The sequence below is a fragment of the Larimichthys crocea genome, chromosome IX, assembly GCF_000972845.2.
Source record: "Larimichthys crocea isolate SSNF chromosome IX, L_crocea_2.0, whole genome shotgun sequence".
Lineage (NCBI taxonomy): Eukaryota > Metazoa > Chordata > Actinopteri > Sciaenidae > Larimichthys > Larimichthys crocea.
This window is the reverse complement of record NC_040019.1, coordinates 11678460-11705411: the sequence shown is the minus strand read 5'-3', so window position 1 is coordinate 11705411 and position 26952 is coordinate 11678460. Positions and strand designations below refer to the sequence as shown.

At 39.4% G+C, this 26952-nt stretch overlaps 2 protein-coding genes across 2 annotated transcripts; one reads left to right on the top strand and one right to left on the bottom strand.

Annotated features, from left to right (window-relative positions):
- The first annotated feature begins 2192 nt into the window (after positions 1 to 2192).
- rxfp3 (relaxin family peptide receptor 3) lies at positions 2193 to 3838 on the top strand. Its single transcript, XM_010740347.3, has one exon. The coding sequence runs from the start codon at positions 2358 to 2360 to the stop codon at positions 3579 to 3581; it is 1224 nt and encodes a 407-aa protein (XP_010738649.2). The 5' UTR covers positions 2193 to 2357; the 3' UTR covers positions 3582 to 3838.
- A 4822-nt stretch (positions 3839 to 8660) lies between these two features.
- slc45a2 (solute carrier family 45 member 2) lies at positions 8661 to 25495 on the bottom strand. The gene is made up of 8 exons (XM_019253665.2): positions 25446 to 25495; positions 23684 to 24174; positions 20738 to 20914; positions 15259 to 15626; positions 13551 to 13694; positions 11891 to 12014; positions 11020 to 11225; positions 8661 to 8936 (listed from the first exon to the last, which is right to left on the bottom strand). Exons 2-8 carry the CDS (start codon positions 24150 to 24152, stop codon positions 8715 to 8717), a joined length of 1710 nt encoding a protein of 569 aa, XP_019109210.2. The 5' UTR covers positions 24153 to 24174; positions 25446 to 25495; the 3' UTR covers positions 8661 to 8714.
- Positions 25496 to 26952: the final 1457 nt, after the last annotated feature.

Sequence of the window (26952 nt, the reverse complement as noted above, 5' to 3'; positions counted from 1 at the left end):
CTGTGATGAACTGATGAGTTGTCCTGCCTCTTGCCCAATGTCAGCTGGAGTTGCCTCCAGCCACCCGTGACACTGATAAAGATCAGTGGTTACAATAGATGATAAGAAGAGAAGAGGAAATGGATGGATGGATGGATGGATGGATGGATGGATGGATGGATGGATGGATGGATGGATGGATGGATGGATGGATGGATGGATGGTGACGCAGAGTTTGTGCTAAGGTTACCAGATCTGTAGCTCTGCTCCTCATCTCTGCTTGAGGCTAGCAGTTCAAGGCTACATTTGTAAATAGAAAATATATATATTTTGTTCTGCTGCATCAATGTTTATTTTCAAATTTTCAATTTCCAATTTTTTGTTTTGTTTGTATCCATTGTGAGTCCAACTATTTAATAGGAGAGCAATGCTAAATCTAAGTACTCTTGATATTCACAATGAATATAGTGGGAATATAATGTAATATTGAAGGGAGGTTACCTTCACCTAGTTTGCAGTTCTTTTTAGTGCCTTTAGTTTCCTTCACAATTATTGATTGAACTGCATGTGTGTGTGTGTGTGTGTGTGTGTGTGTGTGTGTGTGTGATATTATTATTATGACAGATAGTCCTTGCTTGCCTGGAATATCTATTAATACAATCTGAAAAATATATTACGTATACGTAACGTATTGGCTACAGCTTTCTCAAGTATCTTAGAAAGAAAGGAAAGGTTAGATGTTGGTCTGTAATTGGCTAAAACCTCTGGATCCAGAGTGGGCTTTTTAAAAAGCCTTCCTGCATGTTTTAAAACAATCTTGGCAGACTAAGCACATTACTTGGTAGCACACCATTTGTTTTAAGTCGCAAGTCTGCTGGTTATACCATGATGCTAACCTCCTTTGTTTGATTATCTTCTTTTTTAGAGGTGCAATAGCGTCAAGAATCGATTGTAGAAGATTTATTTTGGAGGGGCTGAAGGTAGCCAACACGTCCTCTGTTACATTGAGACATGGCATTGAATTCAATACTGAAAGAATCACTTCCTCAAACTTGGCTACAGCACTTTCAGATAATCATCTGCTGTAAGAGTTTCTGCCAAAAGACTTATAGTCCAGTAATATGAACTCAAAGGTTATTAAAAAATGAACAGATAGAAGAGGATTATGTAGAAAGACATTCAATTTCAATGCCATATGAGAGAACAAGATCAAGAGTCTGGTTCAGAAAATGAATTGGTTTATTTACACTCTGACACTCTCACTCTCAATTGCATCGAACAAAGAGATAAACACAGTACTATGGCTTTTATTATGGTTGTCCACATGAATATTAAAATCACCTAAAATAATTACTGCATCTGTCCAAGCCTGATGAAAACTGCAAACTCAAATAAAAATTCTGAATAAGAACATAAACTGACAACAAATAAAATTGGTTATAGTGTTTTCCAGATTGTGTGTATAAGGCTGAGAGCAAGACTTTCAAATGAATTATAATTCAGTTTAGGTTTAGGATCTTGAAGTACACTTGAGTCAAATATGGATCCAACTCAACCTCCTTGACTGGTACTTTGAGGAATGTGAGTATTACAAGGACTGGGAGGAGTGGATTCATTTGAATGGACATATTCTTCATCACACAGTCAGGTTTCAATAAGACAAAATAAATCAATATCATAATCACACAGCCTCTATAAAAGATTGGTTAGGTGAGTGCTCTAATGGAAGCGCAGAGAAGCATGTACGCCTGCAGCTCTGCCTTCTGCTCCGTCCAAAGTGCGTTGGATACCCCCTCTTCTCACATGTGCATCCAACCTGGTACCAAGGGAACACGAACAGAAACAGACCCCGAGCCGAGGTAAAGTGGGATCAATAGGAAGCAAAATAAAAGTATTGGATTTCTGAATCCAGCATTCAACATCTCAGACCTTCACTATAGCTGTGTGTGCATGTGAGTGCTCTTTATTTATTTATTTATTTATTTATTAGACCTAGCTCAAGAAGATTATTTATTTTTGCTGGTTTGAGCACATGAAATTGATTTTAAGCTTTTAATATTTTTCTTCACGTGGCATCTAATCAGAACCAAGGACAGCGCCAGATTGCGCCTGAGCGCTGCGTCAGGACGCTTTTGCGCGGTTGGAGAGCCGAGACGCACAGAGAAAACCTCAGAGCCACACGGACATTTGATAAGAAGCTCTGTCACCTTTCAGTGGTACACACCTCAGTTATTTAGTGCTCATATGGGCACACAGACCGCATTTCAATGCGTAATTTTAGTAAGTAACATGGAGACTGGCGAAAGAAAAAATTCTCCGTGAAGCGTTTGGATTTATGAGCATGACTTCTGTAAACATCCTCAGGGATTAAAGTTAAAATGTCTGGAGAATTCATTGACAAGAGTTACGAGGGATCAGTAGGGATAATCTACGCCGCAACCTCCAACTTCAGCTGTGTTTTCAACACGACCAACCGCTCCTACAGTGACTACTTCCACCACTCGGACAAGACAGATTTTGTGGGAGATGGCGCCGCTGTCGTGAGGATTATCATCTCTATCATTTACTCACTGGTTTGCGCGTTAGGTCTTGTTGGAAACGTACTGGTCCTGTACCTAATGAAGTCTAAACAAGTGTGGAAGAAATCCTCCATCAATCTTTTTGTAACTAGTTTGGCTGTGACGGACATCCAGTTCGTTTTGACTCTGCCTTTCTGGGCGGTGGAAAACGCGCTGGACTTCACGTGGCTTTTCGGCAAAGCAATGTGCAAGATCGTGTCGTACGTGACAGCTATGAACATGTATGCCAGTGTGTTTTTCCTCACTGCCATGAGCGTGGCGCGGTACTCGTCTCTGGTATCTGCGCTTAAGGGCAGGCGGCGGCGGCCGCACTGCTGCTCGGCGCGGTGCATCACCGTTTTCATCTGGTTTGCCGCTGTCTCCGCCGCTCTGCCGCACGCAGTTTTCTCCACAACCGTGACAGTTTCCAATGAGGACTTGTGTCTTGTCAAATTCCCCGAAACCAATGGGACTGCGCAGTTTTGGCTGGGACTCTATCACTCTCAGAAAGTGCTGCTTGGTTTTGTGTTGCCTCTGGGCATCATCTCAGCCTGTTACCTGCTCCTTTTGCGCTTCATTACATCCAAAAACATCAACACGTCGAGCGCAAAACGACGCGCAAAAATCACCAGGTCTGTCACCATCGTGGTTTTATCCTTCTTCCTCTGCTGGCTACCCAACCAAGCCCTGACAGCTTGGGGCATCCTCATCAAACTCAACGTGGTTCATTTCAGCTATGAGTACTACACCACGCAGGTGTACGTTTTCCCTGTGTCCGTGTGCCTTGCGCACTCCAACAGCTGCCTGAACCCCATCCTGTACTGCCTGATGAGACGCGAGTTCAGGAAAGCGCTGAAAAAACTCTTTTGGAGCATGACATCGCCGACAATACGACCGATCACAGCCACCACAAAGCAAGAGGTGAACGAGCAAGAGCAAGTCCTGGCCCCGGTCAGCGCGCCAGAGGAACCCTCTGTGTTGTTCTACCCTCCGGGGGCAGTTATGTACAATGACAGACGGGATCTGCCGCAAAACAACACTTAAATCTAAAGTGTCTTTTTAAATAAGTCATGTTAATTGCTCAGTTTCTCTCCCCACAGTTGCCCCCGAAAAGATGTACTTGAAAATAGAGTTAATTGGATTTGCATTATTAAAAAGGTGAGAAAAGATGATGAACTGTCAGATCTCAGTTAATCACACTGACTGACTCAAGCCTGTTTACAACAGACTTCGGCCACTTCACTTATACTAAGAGATGCTCTTTATAATTAAAGAGGCAATGACATTTCTCTTGTGAATAAAGACAGAAGACATAACAGCATTTTGAATGTGCGTAAAGATGTTTTTAATGTGTACATAAAGAGTATCAATAATAACTGAGACGCTTGTTTGTTCTCTTTGTCAGGTGTCATTCAGACAGTGTTTTACACCTTGTGTAAAAATCTTTACAATGAACTCCACACAGTGTGGAACAGATTTTAAATCAGGGGGAAAGACAGCTCTGGTATCAGGTATTGTGACTTATTGGTTTGAGCTGAAGCATCACTATGTGGATCTGTTAAATCGAGACATAAAAAGTTGATTATAAAACTATATGACCATCAGACATTAGGCATAGATCTTAAATATCATGCCATTTACACCATTTTTTATTTAATTTTCTAATAAATGTTATGTGTAAATGTCAGAAGACCTTGGCTAGATTAATCTTAAAATCATTTATTTGTTATGATATTTAACATTAAAGCACACAAAACATGCAAATGTCAGGTTGAGTGTATGTACAGTGAGTCCACTTTGGATTAATATAGTCATATCACAACAAGCACAACAGGAATTTAAAAATCCCTTCATGAGTGACTGTGTGAAACATCTCATCAACAATTCCTTTAGAAATGCATATAAACCCCTCATTAATATTGATTTAATGGAGAAATGAGTAGCATTAGGAGCATTAAATCATGTGCTTTTGATTTCTGCAGACAGGCAGCACCATTAGCCCCCTCATCTGTAAGTAAATGTTATCATGTGCATGAAATTAGAGGGATGATCTCATGGGTGTCGCTCCCACATTTGTAATAAAATCATCAACCACGAACATCAGCATTAAAATACTAGTTATTTCCTCACAAATTTGACAGCAGTTAAATGTCAGAGGCAGATGAAGCTGCGCTGTTATCGTATTAACGTATGTTTGCAGATGATGGCACATTTAATATCAGTGCATTTAAGAACATTTTCCTGAACTATTTCCAAATTATGCTTCCTTATACTTCAACTAAACAACTAAACTACATCTATGAAATTACAAAATTATACAATTTACAAAATTAGATTCATATTATTCACACAACAATATAAATGAACTCATAAATGATGCTGTTTTCTTATATATTAAGCTCTCCAGCCGAATATGAAGTAATTCATTTGAGCTCCCACTTATCAACAGCAACTATAAAGTGACACTAATGCATCACTAATTATAACTCTATATATGTGATACTAAAATGCTGCCACTTTAAGTAAGTAAGATTTGATTTCCACTTGCACTACTGACTGACTCACTGAAACCTCCCAGTTTTGACATTAAGTGCAGGATTTATGTCGTATTTCAAAAAGGATCTAATGGAACTAACTTGGTTGAAATCCCTTCAATCCTCCTTCTGCATCCAACCGTTCAGTCTATGTGTGTGTGCGCGTGTGTGTGCGTGTGTGTGCGTGTGTGTGTGTGTGTGTGTGTGTGTGTGTGTGTGTGTGTGTGTGTGTGTGTGTGTGTGTGTGTGTGTGGTGACACAAACAACAACAAAAAAAAAGACCTGACGGAGGGAAACACAAAGCATACATGGATCTGACAGAGAAGGGACTGATTCAACACCCTGAGATAGATACCACACTTTTAATCTGCTTAAAAACAAACAGGCTAATCTAAATAGAAAATAAATGTCTAATTGCCTCAGGAGCAAACTGTCATGTGGATGCTGAATCCAGTTCCCACAGTGCACATACACACTTCAGTTCAACATACACACACACACACACACACACACACACACACACACACACACACACACACACACACACACACACACACACACACACACAAACACACACACATAGCATTTCATCTTGTTGGAAAATCCCTTATGGGGAAAGCAAAATGACTTGAGTCAAAATCAGGATTAGAATTTTAAATGTAACAGTGTTATGCCTCAAGAGATGAGCTAATATCTCTGTTGATCACCCGCGGCTCTGGAGAAGACCCTTTGATGTGTTTTTACTGTCTAGGAAGCAGATTTTCAAAGATGTTTAGATATTCTCGAAGGCTTTTGTTGTGTATCAATCGATTCACACATGAGAACAGATCTGAAACACCTGGAACCTGTGAAATATCATGGGCGGACTGGGACAAAAAAATCGGCCCTGGCATTTTGGACCAGAGCAGCTCACAACAACCCCCCCGCCCCCCCGAGGCAAACTTTTTTCTCGTGCGCCATAGGCTCGGGATTACATCCCAGCCCCCCCTCCCACTCCTGCGCGGCCCACATTGCCCATTGCTAAGCCCAAGAGTGTGTTTGGGGTGTGTGATCTACTTGTTAAATATATATATATATTGGGACTTGACAGAATGCCAGATTGCCAGTCCATCCCTGGAAGTCAGTATATTACAAGCGAACAGACAAATGTGACAACAAGCTTTGAAAACTGAGCAAGCCACTGATTTCCCTCCTTACAAAGCCAGGAGGTAGAAAAAGAGATGTAATGAGGAGCAAATGAGGACAAGGAACGAGGAGGCCCATTGGTCCTGACACAGTGGTCACTCCAGTCAGCATACTTTCTATTGGAATGCAGGAGTTACATCAACTCTGACTATTTTTGACAGGTTTAAAGATCCCTTCTGGGGTTGTTGATTAGCTCAGTTGGTAGAGCATGAAGGCCATGCATGAAGGCTCAGCAGCGGCCTAGGGTTCGAATCCGACTTGCAGCCCTTTACTGCATGTCATTTCCCATCTCCCTGTCACTCTTCAGCTGTCTCTGTTGAAAATAAAGCTTGAAAAAAGCTAAAAAAAAAAAAAAAAAAAAAAAACACTCTGTCCTGTCCTGAGCCGGAAAAAACATATCATTAAGTGTTATTCAGTTTTGATGGAGATTACATTTTGACCGGCGACTCTTTTCCGACAGTGTTTCTACACTGCTACTCGGCGAAAGGGATATCCTACCTGTCTCTGATTAGCCAGTACTCGTTGCCTTAGTGCATTCGAGTTGGTTCGGTTTAGGCATGAGGACTGAGATTGGTCAAGGTGAGGGCAAGAATGTCAGCCAGTGACAGGCAGGGTAGGACTGAACAGAGTGGCAGTGACAGTGACAAAGAGAAAAATATAAAGGAGTGAAGAGACAGGAGAGAGCGATCAAATTGTGAGTCAGTGTGCCATGGTGTGGGCTAAACGGCGGAAGGTTGAAAACCGGCTTTTATTCCGGAACATTGCAGCCGAGTCAGCCAACAACTTATAATTATTATTATTAAAGTACTTATTATTAATAATTTAAGTTAAATGTCAAATTTACTTTGCTTTGACTTTTCTTATTTATTTGATTTATTATTTATTATTGTATGTAGCTCTCCAGAGTCGCACTGAAAATAAATATTATCGACATGACATTGAATTATAGCTTTCTTTGTTTGATTTGAGTCTTGACTTCACACAGTGCAGATGTTGATACAATGACAAGTCTGCTTCAATACATATAAAATAATAGTAATGCAAAACTAAACTATAATGCAAGTTAAACATAATGATGCTGCGGACCTGAACATGAGGACATTTTCTCTATCCGGACCTCCTTAAATCATAATTGACTACCCTTGTTGTATTTCATTCCTGCAAAGAAATACTCCACATGTTGCTCTAGAAACACAAGATGAAGGACATTACAGTCTTAGCATCAATGTAATGCATCCGTCCATCCATTATCCATAACCACTTATCCGCATCAGGGTCATGGTGGGGCTGGAGACTATCCCAGCTGACTTGATGAGAGGTGGGGTACACCCTGGACAAGTCGCCAGCCTCACAGGGCACATAGAAACAACCATTCACACTCACATTCACACCTACAGCCAGATCCCCAATTAACCTATGAACTGCATGTCTTTGGACTGTGGGGGGTAGCTGGAGTACCCGGAGAGAACCCACACAGACACGGGGAGAGCATGCAAACTCCACACAGAAAGGCCCTTCAATGTAATCCATAAAGATACATTTATATTATAATGCAAAAATAGTGCTGCTTAGTGGATCAGTACACTATTATTTTTTTATATCAGAACTCAAATATTTCCATCAAAGCGACTGTAAACAGACTTATTTCACATAGATGTACATGATACAAATCAGTTGGCCTGTGGTAATGTGTAGACCTACACAGCTAGCAGTAGCTAACAAGCTAGTGTTTGGGGAAATGTTCATATGTTGCTTGGCAACAGTGCAATCCACGAGTCCATTTGCAGAACTATTCGCGTTGTTGACATTCAATATAACAGCACTCCCTCTCGTGTGATATTGCTTTAATGGAAACATCCATCTATTATCTGTAACTGCTTACAGGTGTCACAGTGGAGCTGGACTTTGATCAAGACCAGGTACACCCTGGAAAAGTCACCAGCTCATCACAGGGTTCATAGGGACAAACAACCATTTTCACACCTACGGACAATTTAGAGTCATCGATTAACCAGTGATTCTCTGTTTCTCTTTTGGACGAGTAATAGAGATGTGCTGTAAGGTGACAGTGCTAATCACTGTACCACTGTGCTGCCATAAATGGAAACATGTTATGAATAATATATTTAATTTCTGCCATTTTCTGTGTCCTGTTAATCTTACACACTGGGCCTTTAAGTAAATTTGATGATAATACTTTTGTACATTTCAGTTTTTGCAAGACCTTTACTCAAGAAAACGGATCTTAATAGTTCAGAGTGAGTGGTGATCTTCTCATCAAACTAAATGTCAAACTAAGTCTAAGACTAATTGCTGACACCCTGAAGTGAAATTACCATAATAATAATAATAATAATAATAATAATGGAATCACAGGAATCCAAGACATTTTAAGGACATAATAAAGAATCTTTATTTATTAAAACAATAACATTTAAATACTTTTATATAAGCAGAATCATTCAACATATCTGATGAAGAGGGCGATGAAGATGCAGCCAAACAGGGAAACGGTCGAGGCCGAGAGGACCACAACAATTACACTTCCTGCCATGTTGACCAGAGCGCCAAGCCCCACACCCACAATAATCTGAGCAAGCTGGACCATGCAGGTGAGCGCCGCACAGTCCACCCCCGTGCCTCGCTGACTTTCGTTGCTTCCTAGCAGCTTCTGTTGCGCCTGGAAGCACGGTGAGTTTAGAGAGGAGGAGGAGGAAGAGGAAGAGAAGAAAAAGAAAAACAATATTTGACGTCAGTAATGTCTATATTACCAGGAATGACAATCATGGCAGAAAGAGTAGGGCAAACAGATGAAGCTAATGATGAAGACGCCACCTTGTATATATATTTATATATTTTAGTATCTATATTTTCTTTCATGATGACTGAAGCCCTCCTCAGGCAGCTCAAACATTTGATGTCGAATTTCACCACCAGATTTATCTTAATGAGGTATTGATTGAGAATACCAGACAGATAAAAAAAAAGGCTTTTCTACTGACAATTGATTTTTGAACCACCACCCAAGGGAGGATATTGTATTTCACTATTTATGGTAAGAAAGAGCTATAGAGTGTAGACTAAACTTATTTGGATTATTTAGTTTATAGCAATGTAGCTGTGATGTTCTGAATGGGAATAATTTTGTTAAGAACTACAATCAAAATATGTTTTTAAATGGCCGTGAGTTTTAAATATAGGCAACATATATTATCCTAAAATGCTGCTTTCAAGAGCAGCCTCCAGCATTACAGCACACATGTCTGGAATCAATTACACACAAGTCCACAAAGGAGCAAACTCTACAGACTGTCATATTAATGTGTATTTGACTGACAGATTGTTATTTGATACATGATGATGATGATGTTGAGTGAATGAATGAACGGTAATTGTTATATTTTTTAAAGAATCTGCAAGGAACTTTCATTTTGTGTTGATTCTGGCACCATCTGTGCATAAAAGCAGTAGTGTTTCCATCCCTTTATTGTTTCAAGAGAAACCCGATTGAATATGACCAAATGGCATGCATTAATAAATATATAGAAATAGATAATATTGTTTTTTAGAGCCTCGTCTGTTTATTTTGTACAGAAGTGAAACAAAACATGAAAACAAATGAAATTCATTTGTTATCATGAAAGAACAGATTAAATAAAATGTATGAATGCATGACCGCTTAGGTCTTCCATAATTCTGCTCCCAGGAAGTGTACTTTAATTTTTATGTCTGCCTCCAATCTTTTCAAATAAAGACCTTGTGACTTTGCCTGCCATCTTGTGTCCCCTGCATGTGAGTCCAACTCATGAAGATCATTTGAGCATTCAAAAGTCATACTCAGCCTGTGCAAACAGTTGTAATGTTGCACAAACAGGGCTCTCTGTGCCTCTTCTAGCCAAACGTAGCCGAGTCAGGTGCTTCTCAGCTTGAGGACGGCAAATTTCCAGAAGATAAAGGGGACTGGAGCATGCAATTTTTTTTTTTTACAGCTGTTACATTGTCCAAACAGAGAAATATTTCAACAGTTCTGTGTCTTCATCAGTCAGGACACAGTAGTGTTGAAATATTATGTCCTCTGGAGGTTGATTTTTGTGGCTCTGAAAGGATTACCTGAGTATGGGTTTTATTTTGTCTTTTTCATTGTGTATTCTGTGTATAGTTTTGTGAATGTATAGCTTTGTTTTCATTTGGTGGCCACATTATGGTGAGACGTTAAGTGTAAGATTTAGTAGGATCTATTGGCAGAATATGGGATAAATGAAATACATTACTCATAAGTATGTTTTTGTTAGTGTATAATCACCTGAAAATAAACAATAGTTGCATTTTGTTTTTGTTGTTGAATTAGCATTTTATATCTACAGAGAGGGCGGGTCCTTTTAAACAAAGTCTGCCATGTTTCTACAGTAGCCCAGAATGGACAAACCAAATGCTGGCTCTACACAGGGAATGTTGCCACCATAGTTTCTCGTACTTGCTTGGAGGAGAGATTGAGGTAAACTGTATTCAGCTAGTTGCAATCTGCAACCTCACCACTAGATGACACTAAATCATACATACTGGACCTTTAATCCATGAAACTGAAGCACACTGAGAAATTTAAATTCTGACATTTAAAACTGAATAAAGAAACATCCAAACTAATTTGCATGTGTGAACCTATTTTGGACTGCAGCTCTGGTTGCACGCCAGTTCTCTCTGTTTTTCTTTGCTTGAGCTCTTTTTCTTCTTTCTGAAAAACATGATTACTGCCAGCCCAGTACCTCTTCTTCACGCTGATACTCTGCTATCAGGTTGAATGGGATGGTGTAGAGCGTGCTGGACATGACGCCAAATACGGTGCAGAGGATGAGTGTGGCGATGATGTTGGGGAAGAGGCCAATCAGGCTGGTGCCCATACCGAACACAAAGTACCCCATGAAGTATAATCCCTTGAGGCCGATGTATGGGAGAAGGAAACGCTGCACGTCTGAAAACACACAAACACACACACATACATCATGCACTGTTACACAGAAGATCAATTTTAGTTGAGAATCACCACCATGACATGTGTTGATTAAGGGTAGATATTGTGTGACAACCGATTTGTCTTTTACGGTATTGCACCTATACAAGATATTATGATAAATCCACAGTAGACTTTAGATTTGCTACAGTTGAGTGGTTATTTGATAAGACAGGCTTTTGTTTCACAGCAGCAAAGAAAAAAGAAAAGAAGAGCATTTGTTCAACATCCAGACTACGAATAAAGCAAATTTCACACCCAGTGGCTGGACTTTACTTTGCTCGTAGGACATTATCTCTCTCCATTTCCCAGCTGTTAGTTTACATGGCTACTGCTGAAACAGACATTTTGTTGGATTTAAACAATAATGATAACGCAGCTCAGCATATCACCGGGAGCCGTCTAATGAATGGTAACAACACACTACAAGCCCTGTAATCCCGGAAGAGAAGGAAGCAGTAAATTGCTTTCCGCTATTCATATATTTGAACGATCATATCAGGCTGTCATTCACAGCTGAGCTAACGTCAGTGATGTTAATGGATGCTGGCAGCTATTATAAATGTAAAAATAAACACAGGCATTCATACTTGCTCTTTGGTCCTGTCACTCACACAAATACTTACAGGAGTAGAGAGCAGAAGAAACAGCATTAATACACAGTCCCCAGCAGCCCACTTCTACTCCTCTCTCATATGTGACATAGGCCGTAGAGTTATGATCTGCATATGGATTTCCTTTGTATACAATCTGCAAGAAGAGAAAATAGCTATTTGATGGTTTCAAAAAAACATGCTACCATATCCAGGAGGGAAAATCAAAGATCATAAAAGCTGAGCAGATCGAGCACCCAGCTTTACTGATAGAGATAACAAATATTGGCATCCCTCCTTAATAAATCCTTTTATCCTTTCTTTCCTATAAAAAGAAGCAAATTCAAACACAATAGGGAGCCAGTGACTATACATCTAGTGTCCCTGATAACATTGTCTGCAGTTCTAGATTAAATGTTTATTCACGTATTAAGCCGTGAGTACTATGCCATGAGGTAAAGTGTGTCCTTTGATCAGCATGCACACTGCGGAACTGTAAAAGCATTCATCTTTATCACACATGCCAAGTCAATTACACTCAGTAGCAGAATACTCCCCCAACCTCAACCTCCATCTGCCTGCTGTACAAACATGGATTAATAGAGCTGGAATTCAAGAACATATTTCAGATTGTTGTGTTTGATATGGTTCTTATCTTGCTACCTTGCCTGATTTGATATTGAGTCATATAAAGGGCTCGCAGCTAGTGATTATTTTTTTAAATCATTAATTAATCTGTATTTAATTTATGACAGATGAAATAGGTTGCAATTAAATATAAATAATCCGTGAATGCATGCTTTTAGCAAATTAGTAAAGTATACAACTTCTAAACAAACTCATGCGCAATAAATGTTAAGATGTAGCCAGAAGATGTAAGGAAGCCCTAAAGGGTCATACATACATACATTTTATTCCACCCGTTTTCCTGTGGTAACGAGATAATTTTCCTCAGTTTTCCCGTCATGACGAGATAATTAATTTGAGATCTCGAGAAAACAAAACGATAGTCTAGTGTATTAAATCATTGCAGGAAACATCCTTTAGTGTAGCAATGTCAGAGGAGCAGGAGAATATCGATCACCGCATCACATATCTCTTCAATCAAGGCCTGACACAGGCTGAAATAGCTGTATGCCTTGCTATAGATAATTAGTGTGCATCATCTGAGAAGATGGCTTGCAAGGCTTCAGCTTTATCGGAGGCACAATCTAACTGAGCCTGATGTCGTCATAAATACCCTGAAAATCAAAACTGACTATCTTTATTTCAAACTCAGTAATTGTTTGAAATGTTTTGAGACAAAACAAGAACAAATACAAAACACACTAAAGGTGTCTCCTTCTCCTGAGATTGCTACACTAAATGATGTTTCCTGCAATAATTTAATACACTAGACTATCGTATGATGATGATTGTATGATTGATGATTTCAATGACTCAAATCACTGCAATTTAATTAGAATATGTCACGCTGAGTGAAAAATTATAATATATCTATAATAAGAGATGAGGAGCTGTACTGGAAAAGGCAGAAAGCGGTGATAGGGATCAACAACCTGGAATCAAGACCTTTCTATGTTCTTAGTTACAAATGTTTTTTAATGCTATAGCACTGACTTTTGTTTTGTAAATGCATGGGATACATGTCCTCATGTATGGTATCTATATGGAGCCAAACTAAACTGAATACCTGTCCCATAAAATCGGTGAAGAAAAGCATATTGCAGAGGAACGCTGTCCATCCCAGCAGGTGACTGACACACAGGGAGCGGTAGTGGTTTGGCATATTGATTATAGTTGTCATCAGTGACCTGAATGTCATCCTCTTCTGGGCCTGCAGATACATACAAACATCACAGACATCAATGCCAACAGCTGCAACACTGGCAAAATGAATATATTAAACAGCTCCTTCTCACAGCAGTCATTACTCCTCCTAGTATTGAATTGCTAATGGTGGTTATAATGCTCGTGGCTGACGACAGTTCAAAAGCTTCAACAGCGAAATAATTTTAAAAACATGTCGGCATCATAGTTAGAGTGAGGGTTTCAACAGATCACAGGGGACTCATTAATGACTCGAGGGTTAGAGACAGGAGATGATGAAAGACTACTTAAAAACAAGTAAGTTCTTTGAAACAATCGATCAAATCATCCTATAGACGTATTCTGGTTTTAGAAAACTTGAAATGAAGTATGATAGGACATGGCAGTTGTTTGCTTTCTTAATGAAAAAATAAGACTGCCAGTAATTATAAATAAACATTCATAATTAATACACCTTATACATGTACTCTATACTCACTAATGTGCTCTGCGAAGCAATTAGTGAAAGGAGGACTATCAAAGAAACAGTGTGAAATGTTAGAGATGGTGAATCAAACGTCGCTACATTCAAGAAACGTAGTCAGAAGTCAACTCAGCCAGGGTGATTTGATGGATTGATTGATGTCAACGTTTTACAGTAGGATTAAAAAAGATTTCATCAGTACTCATTAACCACCTCGATGCATAATGCAGGAAAGAGGCTTTTGCTTTTGCACAGGATAAATTCACACTCCTATAAATCTTCAGTTTGAAGAGTCGCCTATCTAACTATTTGAACCTGAAGCCCCTGTGATGAACTGGCCGAGTGGTGCAGTTTATTCATATTTTACACCAGACACGCAGTTCAGACTGCAGCTGTTGATTGGCATTTTTTTTTATATCAGGTGTGTTCACGTGTAACGCTGTTTCCTTTGTTTTAAATACTGTTCTTTTCAAGGTTATCTCATACTGTCTTTTGACGGCAGAAAGGTTGTGGATGTATGGAAATATATTAGATGTTTGTTGGTCACAGTGGGAAACATGACCAGATGTCTCAGGGAACATTTGGATCCTGAGGCTAAACTAGAGGGGAAGCACTGACATACAGTGCGGCGTATTCAGTATCTGCTCTCTCCAGTGCCACATTTAAGTCACATCTAAGAGATGTCGCATCTAACACACCACTTTCCTGACTGCAACATGAGATCAAATGAAACCATTCCACGTATTTTGCATCCTTACATGCATACACATTTCCTGGTAATTCAGCAAGAACACATTAAAGGTTATCATTATCATCTCTCTGAAGATTAACGTTCAGAAGCTGAAGGAAGCATCATGTTATCCATGTGCTGATGCTTATGTTTATTCGTGACTTGCATCACCACTTTTAGCTGGAAAGCAGAACTGACTATAGTTGAATATTCTCCTCCTAACTGCTGTATTAAATTCTACCTACGAGCATAAACAGCATGAGTGGTTTGATATATAAACAAAATGTGTATTTCATAATATTTTATCACTGTGTACTATATGCACATGGAGTAAAATAATTGCATCCTCAGAGACTGGTTATGCTGAACATCACATACCTCCTTGTTTGGCTGCTTAGCACTGGAGGTCACAGAGTTTGCCTCCCCCAGTGCAGAGAAAGACCTAGGTCTGAGATCTGGGACGGATGCAGAAACTACAGGGGAGACAGGCTCTTTGACTAGTGATCCATAACCATTGCTGTGGGATCCCAGTAGCCGGAGGGCACTGGGAGGAGAGAGGTCAGAGGCAGATTGGTCCTTGCCCAGAGGTTGCTCTGGTATACTGAAGAGGTGTATAGTGAGGAAGATTCCCCAGGTCAGAGCTGAGAAGAAGTAGATGACTTGGTACTCGGAGCCCAGCAGCTGGCCGAACGCTGAATGACCCCAGTCCATAGCTCCCACTAGGTAGCCACATGCTCCACCCAGACCTGGGACACACAGAAGCAAAGGTTAAAACACTATGTAAATGTAAATGTGCAGTATTTTGAGTAAGAGTAAGTAAGGAGTGAGTACTGGGGAGGAGGAAACAACTGTATGAGCTGCAGTCTCTGCTGTGGGACTTGTGTTGTGGCTGTTTAAGTACCTGTCTTTGGGAATTTCCCCTCACATAGTTGTACCAATTCTGACTAGAGTGGTTAAACCTGAAATAATTGATTTTCTTGCCACTAGGGGGAAGCAGAAACAAGTTCTACACACAATTTTGACATATAACCTTTGAAGCTGATATGGGGAACTTGTTAAAAAACACCTGCCTATTTACACATCCATAGAGTCATTCATTTGAAGGCGTGTTTCTGACCACCTTGTGAATATAGGATCAATATTCTAATAACTCCTCAGGGAAATATCTGGCTTACTTAACAGGGGTCATCAACTACATTTGTCCAAGGGTCAGAATTGGTTTCGGCAGACACTGCGAACCAGATGCTATCGTGAAATAAAATAAAATTAATATTGTATCCAAAGTAATTTGATACATTAATTTTAATTTGAAATTAATTTTAGGGGGCAAAAGCAATATTTTTGGCTCCATATTTGTGAAGCTGTCAATCTGAGGCATCACCACAGCACAAAGCATGCAAGCTTTAAGAAGTCATACCCTGAACAGTCAGAGGTTAATGGGATAAAATGGACGTGTGAGACAATAAAAAAATGGGAGCAAAAAGTTTATTGGCACAAACTTATTTTCAGAGGGCGTTTGTTTTATTTGATTTAAAATAAACAAATAAATATAGAAACATACTTTTTCCTTCTCACTAGGCTATTCCTGAATTTATAGAAACATACTTTTTCCTTCTCACTAGGCTATTCCTGAATTCAGTAATATTCTGGGGGCCGGATGGAGCACTCTGGTGGTCCACCAGTTGATGTTTACTGCCCTACAAACTTGCCCTAACAAAAAATTCAGGGGGTGACCTATGCATATTTTTTTTTGTTATCTGTGTCAGTTTTAGCCAGAACTACTGTCACACAGAACTACTATACACTATATTTGCATGATGCCTATAAAGAAGCACAAATTACTGCAGTGTGAGGGAATTTTCTGTTCTAGCATGCCACATTACACAGGGACAGGGTTTAACTAAGTCAAGCACTTGTCTCTTGAGGTCACTGTGGGAACTGTTGGATTGTTATGGGGACATTGACTTCTCTCCTTGAGAGCAGCTGTATGTTTGTGTTCAACAAAGCAGGTACCATTCTGATCATTACCATGGTAACCGAGTTCAGAGGACGTCTCTTCACAACAGGCGAGTTAGGAAGCACAAGAGATTGGCATGTGATAGCGAATCTCCAGAGAAGTAAGATAAGAAATGTGAATTATATTTGCCTTTTTAACGTGAGCATGCACTAAAGCATAACCTTATGAACCAGCTAGCCACCTCTGTAATAATGTTTCATGCATCTTGTGGTTGGTATGGTGCACACGGTCATTATGTATTGATGTCCAAGGTAACATTATAGATTATGCAGGAAGACAGTAGCTACACAATGTTGTGTTGCAGGCCGCTGCAAGTTTGAAAAAGAATTTACAATCTGTGATTATGCAGGTAAAGCCTCACCCTTTAATGCTTGCTGTCCACTACAGACATATGCTTCAATCTGATCTGTGTGTCATAGCCTATATAGACATTTACATAAGTTTAATTATCTCCACTGATGCATGCTGACGCACTGCTGGTTGTCTCAACGGCTATCTGACAACAGCCAGAGGCTACAGGGAATTACTCATGCTTCTCATGCTTTCCCCAGTCATAAAATTTAATGAAACTAAAAGTTTAATACGTAGATAATAACTGCTTTGTGTTCTGTTCTGTCCTGACGTGTGTCATGCCACCCCTGCTTATATTAGAGCCCCACTAGGTCCATCCTAATCAAAAAAGTCTTGAAACTCCACTGGAGTACGAGCCAAACTGTGACTACCGACGGTATTCGGGAAGTGGATGTGAATGTTTGCTCACCAAATGCACTCCTACCTGTGCACAACATGTCGTTTAAATATCACATCTCTTTCTATGCTCTCAGTGGTTTTTATTAACAAGAAAGCCTCCAATCACTGCTAAAAAAGGAAAGTCAAATGCGGAGGCCTGACAGCTTTGAGAAAGGTGAGCGGCTTCACGGCATTCTTTGTTATGTCACTGTCATACAGTTGTCATAATATAAAACTTAAATTTAGACATAAAATGTGCTTCACATAATGGTTCTCTGTGTAGTATGCAACACAGAAGACCTCAAATCAAAAATCATGTTTTGTTTCTTTGGAAAAATGTATCCACTGGAGTACAAAACTGATGCAGGTTCTCGTTGTAAAATATTCAACTTAAAAAAACTAACAACAAAACAAAATTAGATACTAAAGAACGTACCTTATTGGTTGATTGACTGACTAACCGATTTATTTACCGATAAAACTGCGCCTCCCAGAGAGGATGCAGCCTCCAGTTCTCTACAATTGGTCACCTGAAATGAAGGCCATTTTTCTACATTACAGCATCTGGCAGGTACCATTTCAGGACTCATGCTTCTACATGACTGGAACATTGCTATGTGCGTGATGCATCAAACTCTCGTCTGATTCAAGATCCATCGTTTTCCATCCTCTTTTTTTCTTTCCCCACGTAATGTCACCTCGTGTGTGCCTTTCTGCCCCTGCAATAACTTTTTATTGCAGTACAGCGCAACAAGGCAAAGCAGACTATGGGTCACCGTGGATAGTCTCAAAATAAACACGGAGAGATTGAAAATGAAAGGAGAAGAGATTTAATATCAGCAAGGTGCAATTTGATGTGCTTTCAGGTTTCAATTAAATTAAAGTGGTTTCATATTAAAGCGGAAAAAATAGTCATTCTGCGGGGCTGAACAAGCCTGAGAGTTAATATATGTGGAAATAACGTAACATAAACAACACACGTCCAATAGTACGACTTTATTGCAATCAAGACTGCTAAATGTTGAGCCGTGCCGATCTGTTACGACTTAAAGATCTGTTGTCTGTCCAGAAAAAAAAACCTGACGTAAACGGTTGCCCTCTCCTTCACACGCATTTGAAAAGTTCATGCACGAGGTACATGAATGAGAGAAACACACAACAGTTCTCACTCCCTCCTCCTCAGACCTCACATACCAGCAGTGGTAGGGCCGTCTAAAGAGTCATGTGCCTGGCATCTGTCTCACTCAGTCCAGACTCATGACTGCAACACATGACTAGCTCAGGGCTGGATTACTGCCTGACTAGCATGCTCACACCACCCGGCGCCTGCTGACAGCTGAGCACACCACTGCACTCACAATGAAAACATCATCATTCCTGAAAATGTATGAAAAAAATGCTCCATCCTATATATGTCTAGACATTTCTTTATATTTAAAAAAATTGTTTTTGTAGTTTTTAGAAGGGATAAAATTCAAATAAATAAATAACAAATATGTATTTCTCTTGTATGTCATATGTGGGCAGGAAGAAAAACATGCTGGATTTCAAAGTTGCTTTTCCAATGTACCAAATGAAAAGCATTCACCTTGTGCTTGGAGCACAAGGTTTGAATGGTTAAAATGACAGCTTGACATATTTTCACAAATGGAGAGAACCTGATGCATTTCTTAATGTATCTGTAAGTGGCCACCATGGCAGGAAATAAGAACAGGCTGTGCTATTATCCAGGATGTCCAAATGCAACTTAGTTTACCTCAACTACATTTAACAATCTTCATGTTCCTTTCAGAAAATATGTCCAGCTCCAAGAAAGCATCAGTCTACGTCCATTATGTCTGAGAACCTTACATCTCTTAGTACAACTGTGAACTTTTCTGACACTTGGCTTCTAAATTTAGATGATAATCTTTTTGTTCCGTATTCCGAATTCAAGTTAATAATCTATTCATCCATTCAGCTGTATGCCCATGACCTAGATGTGAAGTGCAGATGGGTTAATGCACCAGGAAAAAGTTCCAAGCATGCAAATGGCAGAGAAACAAACAACTTAAAGTTTTGGAAAGTCAATCAAACACTCAGTCAGAAAGTCCACTGAGATGTCTCGCTCAGACCTGAAACACAGAGTAAAAGAGTGCTACACGAATCAGTGAGCCAAATTTACTCTGTAATTCCCTGAGAGACTTATTATGAAATGAATAATTTAGTTATCCTAAGCTGGGAAAACCAAGAGAGGGACATTTCTCAAACAGGGACATTGTATTGACAAGACTGACGAAATAATTAGTAGATTTTGTGTGTTTGTTTTAAACTGGGTACGTGTCTGGTGACACGTTTTAGGTAACATACAGTGCCAAAACTGAATGAAAATCCTACACAGAGAATGACATATCACGTCTGTTAAATGTAAGTGCAATATTCGTGCTCTTTTTGCTCTGTTTTTGGTCTCTACCAACTCCTGAGGGAAATATATGTCTCTTTAGCTGCTAAATACTCCACTGTGATCACTAGCTAAACCAAACCAAAACTAAAACCAAAAGAATAATTTGGTGGGTCGTAAAACCAAAACAATGAGCTAAAACACAAAGCTGAGGGGCACTGTCATATGATAATTCTTGGTGGCTTTGGCAGTACATGCTTAATTTGCTAGAAACTGGGGTCTTACTGTCGTTTTAAGGTTGCCAGGTACCAGCTACCAGAAGAAAGTGGCAAATAAAAAGTCCGCTGTACAACAATTTGTGATTTTACAAACAAGATATATTGTGTTACAGATATATGAGGTATTGTTGTCCTCATCTGACTCCTGACAAGAAAATCATGTTTACAGGCATGCATGTGTTATGTGAGCTACAAAATACCAGCAGGGCAGCTGTTAACACTGAAACTCTTCAAACACATAACCAATGCTGATTAATTCAAAACAAATCCATCAAGACTCACACCAGAAACAACATGCATAAATAAGCATAAAATAAACACAAATGCAGTGAAGGAACTACAACAATGTGTGTGTGTGTGTGTGTGTGTGTGTGTGTGTGTGTGTGTGTGTGTGTGTGTGTGTGTGTGTGTGTGTGTGTGCTCGTGTATGTGTGCACGGCCTGTATTACACACCTGTGAGTAGAGCATGGTAGTGCAGACCTCTTTCCTTGTCTTGATGTGAGCACACATCAAACAGGTAGGCCTTGATGGGCCCGTCGATGAAATCTGCAGCAAAGTCGAACAGCACGACTCCAAACATCACCAACACTATGGCCCATGTACTCCTCAATGACCTGTCACTGACTAATGCTGAAAAACAGAACAGAACATCATTCATCAAACGCTGCAGCCGGGAACATAATATTAACGAAAACAATATTAGGATACCTCCACATCGAGAAAAATAATTTCTAGTGTGAAATCTGCATATTTAATCTGGCAACTAGAGCTCCACATCACAGGAAAAAAGAAATCCCAGAGGAAGTGCACAAAGAAGGCATGTCTAATTACAAGAAAACCAATCATACCTGACAGGTAACAATTATATTTTAAAACCTGGCTGTTTAATTAGTCTTGCTCTATGATGTCTTCAAAAGCAATGAAAGATGCTGAAAACAAATCACCAGCAAAACACCTGTAATTATGACATAATGAAGTTTTGATTTTTATTTATTTAAAAGTCTATTAAAATGAATCAAATAGATGTACTGCAGCAGAAATGAATGTAATGGTTTTACATGAACAGAACATTGCACCTCTCTGTGTATGAGAAGACCTTTCTCTAGTGAAAAACACAATGTGAAAGGAAAATCAATGTGAAGCTATTAGATGTCAGATAGTTAGAGGTCGTTTATAACAATGCAAACATTATGTCACACCATTCCTGTGGCAACAACCCTGAGAAACATGGAAGGGTAATCAGCTTACCCAACGCATGTTGGAAGAAAGAAATACTTTATAGTCCGTATTATAGCAAAGCCCAGGACCACAGCTTGTATGAATTCACAGTGTCCCCATTTCTCTTGTATAATTGTATGGTCTCATTATAATACTACTACTACTACTACTACTACTACTACTACTAATAATAATAATAATAATAATAATAAATAATAATAATAATAATAATGCACTTTATTTTTATAGCCCATTTCAAAACTCAGTCACACAGTTAATTATAAAAAAAACAACCTAGTGTACCAAATAATTAAGTATAATAATGAATCTTTTTATCCTCCAATAGGCCCATGATTAAAATCATTCACTAAGTAATGCACTTAAAGGGGACAATTTATGCTAATTTACAGCTCCATATTTTTTTTGCTGTAACTCCAGTACAGTAGCTTTGCGTGATTGACAGTTCAAAACCATCCCTCGTTATCTTATAACAGCTCTTTATGCAGCCCCTCATTTCATCCTCCATCTGAAACAATCCATTTTAGCTTCCCTCCTAAAAGCCCACTTGTGCTTGTGAGCACAGCTTTACTCTAACTTAGCTTGGAAAATAACAATATGGGGCACTAAATTTGCTTAATTTGCCATTGAACAGATCACAAATAAGACAAGAATTAGGTTAGAAAAGGCAGAAAGATGCTGCTAGAGCGAAGAGTTTCTGTCTCACTGTACACAAGAACACAACGTTTACAACTTTAATCACTGATTTTGGTGAAACTGAATCATATTTTATGGAGAAAACATCTTCTGGTGTTCCCTCATTGATTTACAGAGTTTTCTGAGGGACAGAGAGGTTTACTTGTTCTTAGCAGTTAGCTACTTTAACCATTAACAGCTCTATAGCTGCTGTTAGGTAGTTAGCTCAGTTAGTTAGCCGTGCAGCTAGCTGTCATATTAGCTGAGTCTGCCCAGACTGGGAGCTCGGAGCACTGGGGGATTATTGGTGTAATGCTAAATGTCCATCAGTAAATTCAGAAAATCAATAGAGAGAGTTGATTAGATTTGATTAGCAAATCGAAGAGCTTATACAATCTCGTGTTGGTTTGTTGCTTAAAATAGAAAAAGTTTCATTCAGAGCTGAAACCTGAGCTTTTTACTCAGGGTTCAGCTCCTATATTTTTGCCTTGGCCTTGGGAATGTTGAATATAAACATTGTAACATATATTACAGAAAATAAGAGAATAAAATATGTAATAGGGGCCCCATTAACCCCACAGTGATCCTGGGATGCTGTCCACAGCAGCACTGTAACTAAAGTCTTCTGTACTCAACCTATCTTTCTTTTTTTTTTATAAATAATTTATAAAAGTCACAGGTTCTCGTGATGCTGCCTGGAGCCTGTCGAATTCTCAGGAAATGTTTTTAAATGTTATCAGCGGTTTTAACTTCAAGATAAATGTTCAATGACTCACGCCTCATCATCTGTCTGTGCCAGTGGGCATCAGCTCAGGACCACCCTAACAAGTCACACATTCAACTCCAGTCACAAGTTAAAAGTGTGAGCATAAGAGCCCCTTAAGACCCGATGCCCACACATTTAACGAGTGAAAGTCCTTTCTTTTTCTTTTGATGGATGTGCCACTTTTTTCTCAAAATCTTTGAGAGAGCAGATACTGATACAGTTCAGAGCGCAAGAGATAAGAGAAAGCTTGAAAGCAAAAAGAATAAAGGTTGTAATCATTGTATCAGTATGAAAATAATCTAATTAGATTAAGAGCATAATTGGTAGATAGAAATGGCTGTTCTGCCAGGGACAACAAAGCTTTTTACGAGGAATTCGACCAGTTAATGCTCATATCCTGACAGAAACACAAGATAAAACCTTATGTTTACCTTGTTTTCTTGAGTTTATTATATTATTAATTATCAGCATATTTCCAAGCATGAGCATACATTAAAAAGAGATCAAGGTAATGACAGATTTTAACACTATGATCTTCAGTATTTTTGTTTCTCTGAGATGGAAAGAGCTGATTATTATTCATTCTCTCTTATTCCGTCTGAGTCACAGGCCCCTTTCTGACATGATAAGACTAAAAATACATCTGTACCTGCCCCCTCTCACTATCTGCTTCTTGAAGTTTATCTTCATCTCCTTCTCACCCTCCTCCTAATGTCCCTCACCTGAGACGACAGCATCTCCGTTCAGGAACAAGGTGATTCCCACCAGCATGAGGACGCCCAGGGTCAGGATGTAAGGCCTCCGTCGGCCCCACGACGAGCGGCAGTAGTCGCTGGCTGAGCCGATGATGGGCTGGAGCAGGAAGCCCAGTATGGGGCTAATCAGCCACACCAAACTGTACAGGCTGCGAGGCAGGCCCACACTCAGAAGCACTGGTGTGACGAATGCTGCCTCTACTGCGTAGCAGAATTCCCTTCCAAACATGACCATGCCATGGAGGATAAGGCGGCCCCGCGACCGCCTGACGGGCTCCACGGCCCTGAACACAGTGATCTCCCCACTGTCCATGTAGTCCTCTTTGGAGCCAGTGTAGTCTGTTGAGTACGGGTGCAAAGAAGTGATGTGTTTCCCAGGCTCCGGGACCCTGCAGGGTTGAGGCCTCGCAGACTGGTCCTCTGATAGAAGGGTCATGGTTGAGACAGGGGGAAGAGGGCTAGAAGGAGGAAGGGAGAAGGAGAGGTAAAAAGGGAAAAAGAGACAAAAGAATATAGTCTATCTCAGTCTGCCAGGTGATGGATAAATGGCCAAATGCCCAATCCCTGGACTGGTTGCTTGAGCTAATCCTCCTCTCTACTGCATAGCTGAGCAATAAGTCCAAGATCCATGCAGCTTTACTTTACATGTGAAGGTCTGCCTCCTGGTCTGAGCAGAGCAGAGTGGGACTCAATGAAGAAGAGAGGGAGAGGGGAGGAGAACTATGAGTGGGTGTTTTAAACAGATTAACAAATGTTTCTTCCCCTTCTTCAGTCTTCAAAGAACTGTAGCGAAGACCTGAGGGCGCTCATGGGAGTGTGTGTGTGAGGATTTACATACATGTGAGTGTGTGTGTGATGTACTCAAGAGGGTCATTTATTCAATTGTTTCCACAGTCACTAATGATTAGCCAGAAGTAGGTAATTTATTTTGTTTCCACAGTCACTAATGATTAGCCAGAAGTAGGTAATTTATTTTTTGGTGACTCTTTTAGAAGAGAGGCGGGTGAGACATTTAAAAAGCTTTTTTTTTATTTTTTATTTTTTAAGTAATTAATTTGTATTAATCCAGTATGTTTTATGCAAATGGAACAAATAAAAAAATATCTCTGCCCAAATGAATAGTTTTTTTAATGGATTTGCAAAGTTATTTTAAAAAGATATTGAGAGATAATGTCTTCATTTTAATGAATCTTTTTTTTTTTTTTTTTAAGCTGTGCTGCTAGCGGTGTAGCTCTGCGTTGTTTTGAAAAATCCCCATGGCTTTGTCATTGTCAGGACAACATTTCAGTTTGTCCAGAACTATCATTCCCATTATCCTCAGCTGTAGTACTTGCTCAATGCTAATTAGATTTGCATTGCTGTACCCGTTAACACAAGATGGTGAACATAATAAACATGATACCTGGTAAACATTAGCTTTTCTACGCGGTCGTATCAGCATGTAGAGGTAAAGTACTGCAGTGTCCAATTTCAGCCTCACAGAGCTACTAGTACGGCTCAGTCCTGTCACTACTGATTATAATTAACTTCAATTTAAAACTTGAAAAACTGAAAATTATACACACTCCAGTCCCCATAATTAAAACATTGCTTGTAAATGGAAAAAGTTGACTTGTGGAAGACTGAAATTTAAATTAAGCAGAGTCTAATTTTGAGTGACATTTGGAAGACAATTGTATAATAATCATCAGCGTGTGTGTGTGTGTGTATGTGTGATTAAATACTTTACTTTCTTCTGATGAGGTTTCTAAAAGGAAGCTCAGTCGTGCATGCCTCTGACTCTTCGGAGCTCCATGAGAAACCATCATTTCACTTATCATGTGCTCCTTTGAAAAGACGAATGAGATGATGCAAATAAATACCTTCAATTATTGGGGGTGTATTTAAATACATTCCTTTAATGATATTGCCACAAGGTAAGAAAATCACATTTTTTTCCCCACTCTTGCTGGAATTCTATTCATTATTCCTCTCAAAGTCTGTGTGCTCATCTCTGACAAACTTGCTGCCATAAAGCTGAGACGAAGCCACAGAGAAAATACAATGCTGTGACCTTAAATCTTTCATGGAGACATTTTCAGTTACAGTGAACTTCTGCTATCAAAGAGAGTTTCCTTGAAAGGTCAGCTTGCAGTATCAGCCACCAGTCCCAAGAACAACCACAAACTTTATTAAGACTCAGTTACGCAAACAGATTCACAGAGTTTGAGACACTCTCTTTACTTTCAACACACATCTCTGTTATGGTACCTTTAAACTTTTCTAAACTTTTCTTTCAAGGTGTTGTGACCTATTTTTCTAGCAGTTGTTGTTGTTGTTGCACTGTGCTGAAAGAGCATTTTTCTACACCTCTATCCCGATTAAAACCAGCAGGTTCATCTTGAAGTACAAAGAGTGCTGAGCAGCGTGACAGGAGAGCCTGGAGTCAGTTGACTGGTTGTAAACCATCATATAACAAGTCAGCTAAACTAACAACCGCAATCCAACTACTAAGAAAAAGGCAGGCACAAAAACTAGACTGCAGCTGGTCCAGAATGAAACGCTGATCTCCCTCCACTGATGGAAAGTATGCATATTTAGTACTTTATACTTCTACTCCATTACATCTCAAAATATTGTATATATTGACCCCTCACTAAAAAGCAGTGTCTACTTGGACACACTTGCTATGTTTCGTAAGACACTTTTATCCAGAACTTTACACACAAGCAAAGATTCAGTCCAAAAATGATGATTATTTACTCTCCCATTATTCATCTCGTGACCCCTGAGATACATCTTGTGACCCTTTGGGGGGGCATGACTCCCAGACTGGAAACAACTGGACTAGGTAACAACAGTAGCAGTTTAAGGTGGTCCTTACACATTGATGTATCAGAATTAACACTAATATAATACTGTCATACATAATAATATCACTCACTGGACATTTTTCTTTGATACTTTAAGGACATTATGCTGATAATACTTCCGTGCTTTTACTTGAGTGGGATTTTAAATGTAGGACTTCAGTGTCTGTAATGGACTATTTTTACATTGTTGTATTGTTACGTTTACTTAAGTAAAGGTGTATACTACAGTTGTGAGGTGCTACATATGTTTCTACTCCACTATATCTGATATCTTACTCCATTTATTTTACAGCTGCAAGTTATAAAGTAGTTACATTTCCACATTTGTTCAAAGAAAATAGGAAAATAGCATCAAATACAAGGAACAGAAACATAATGAATAAC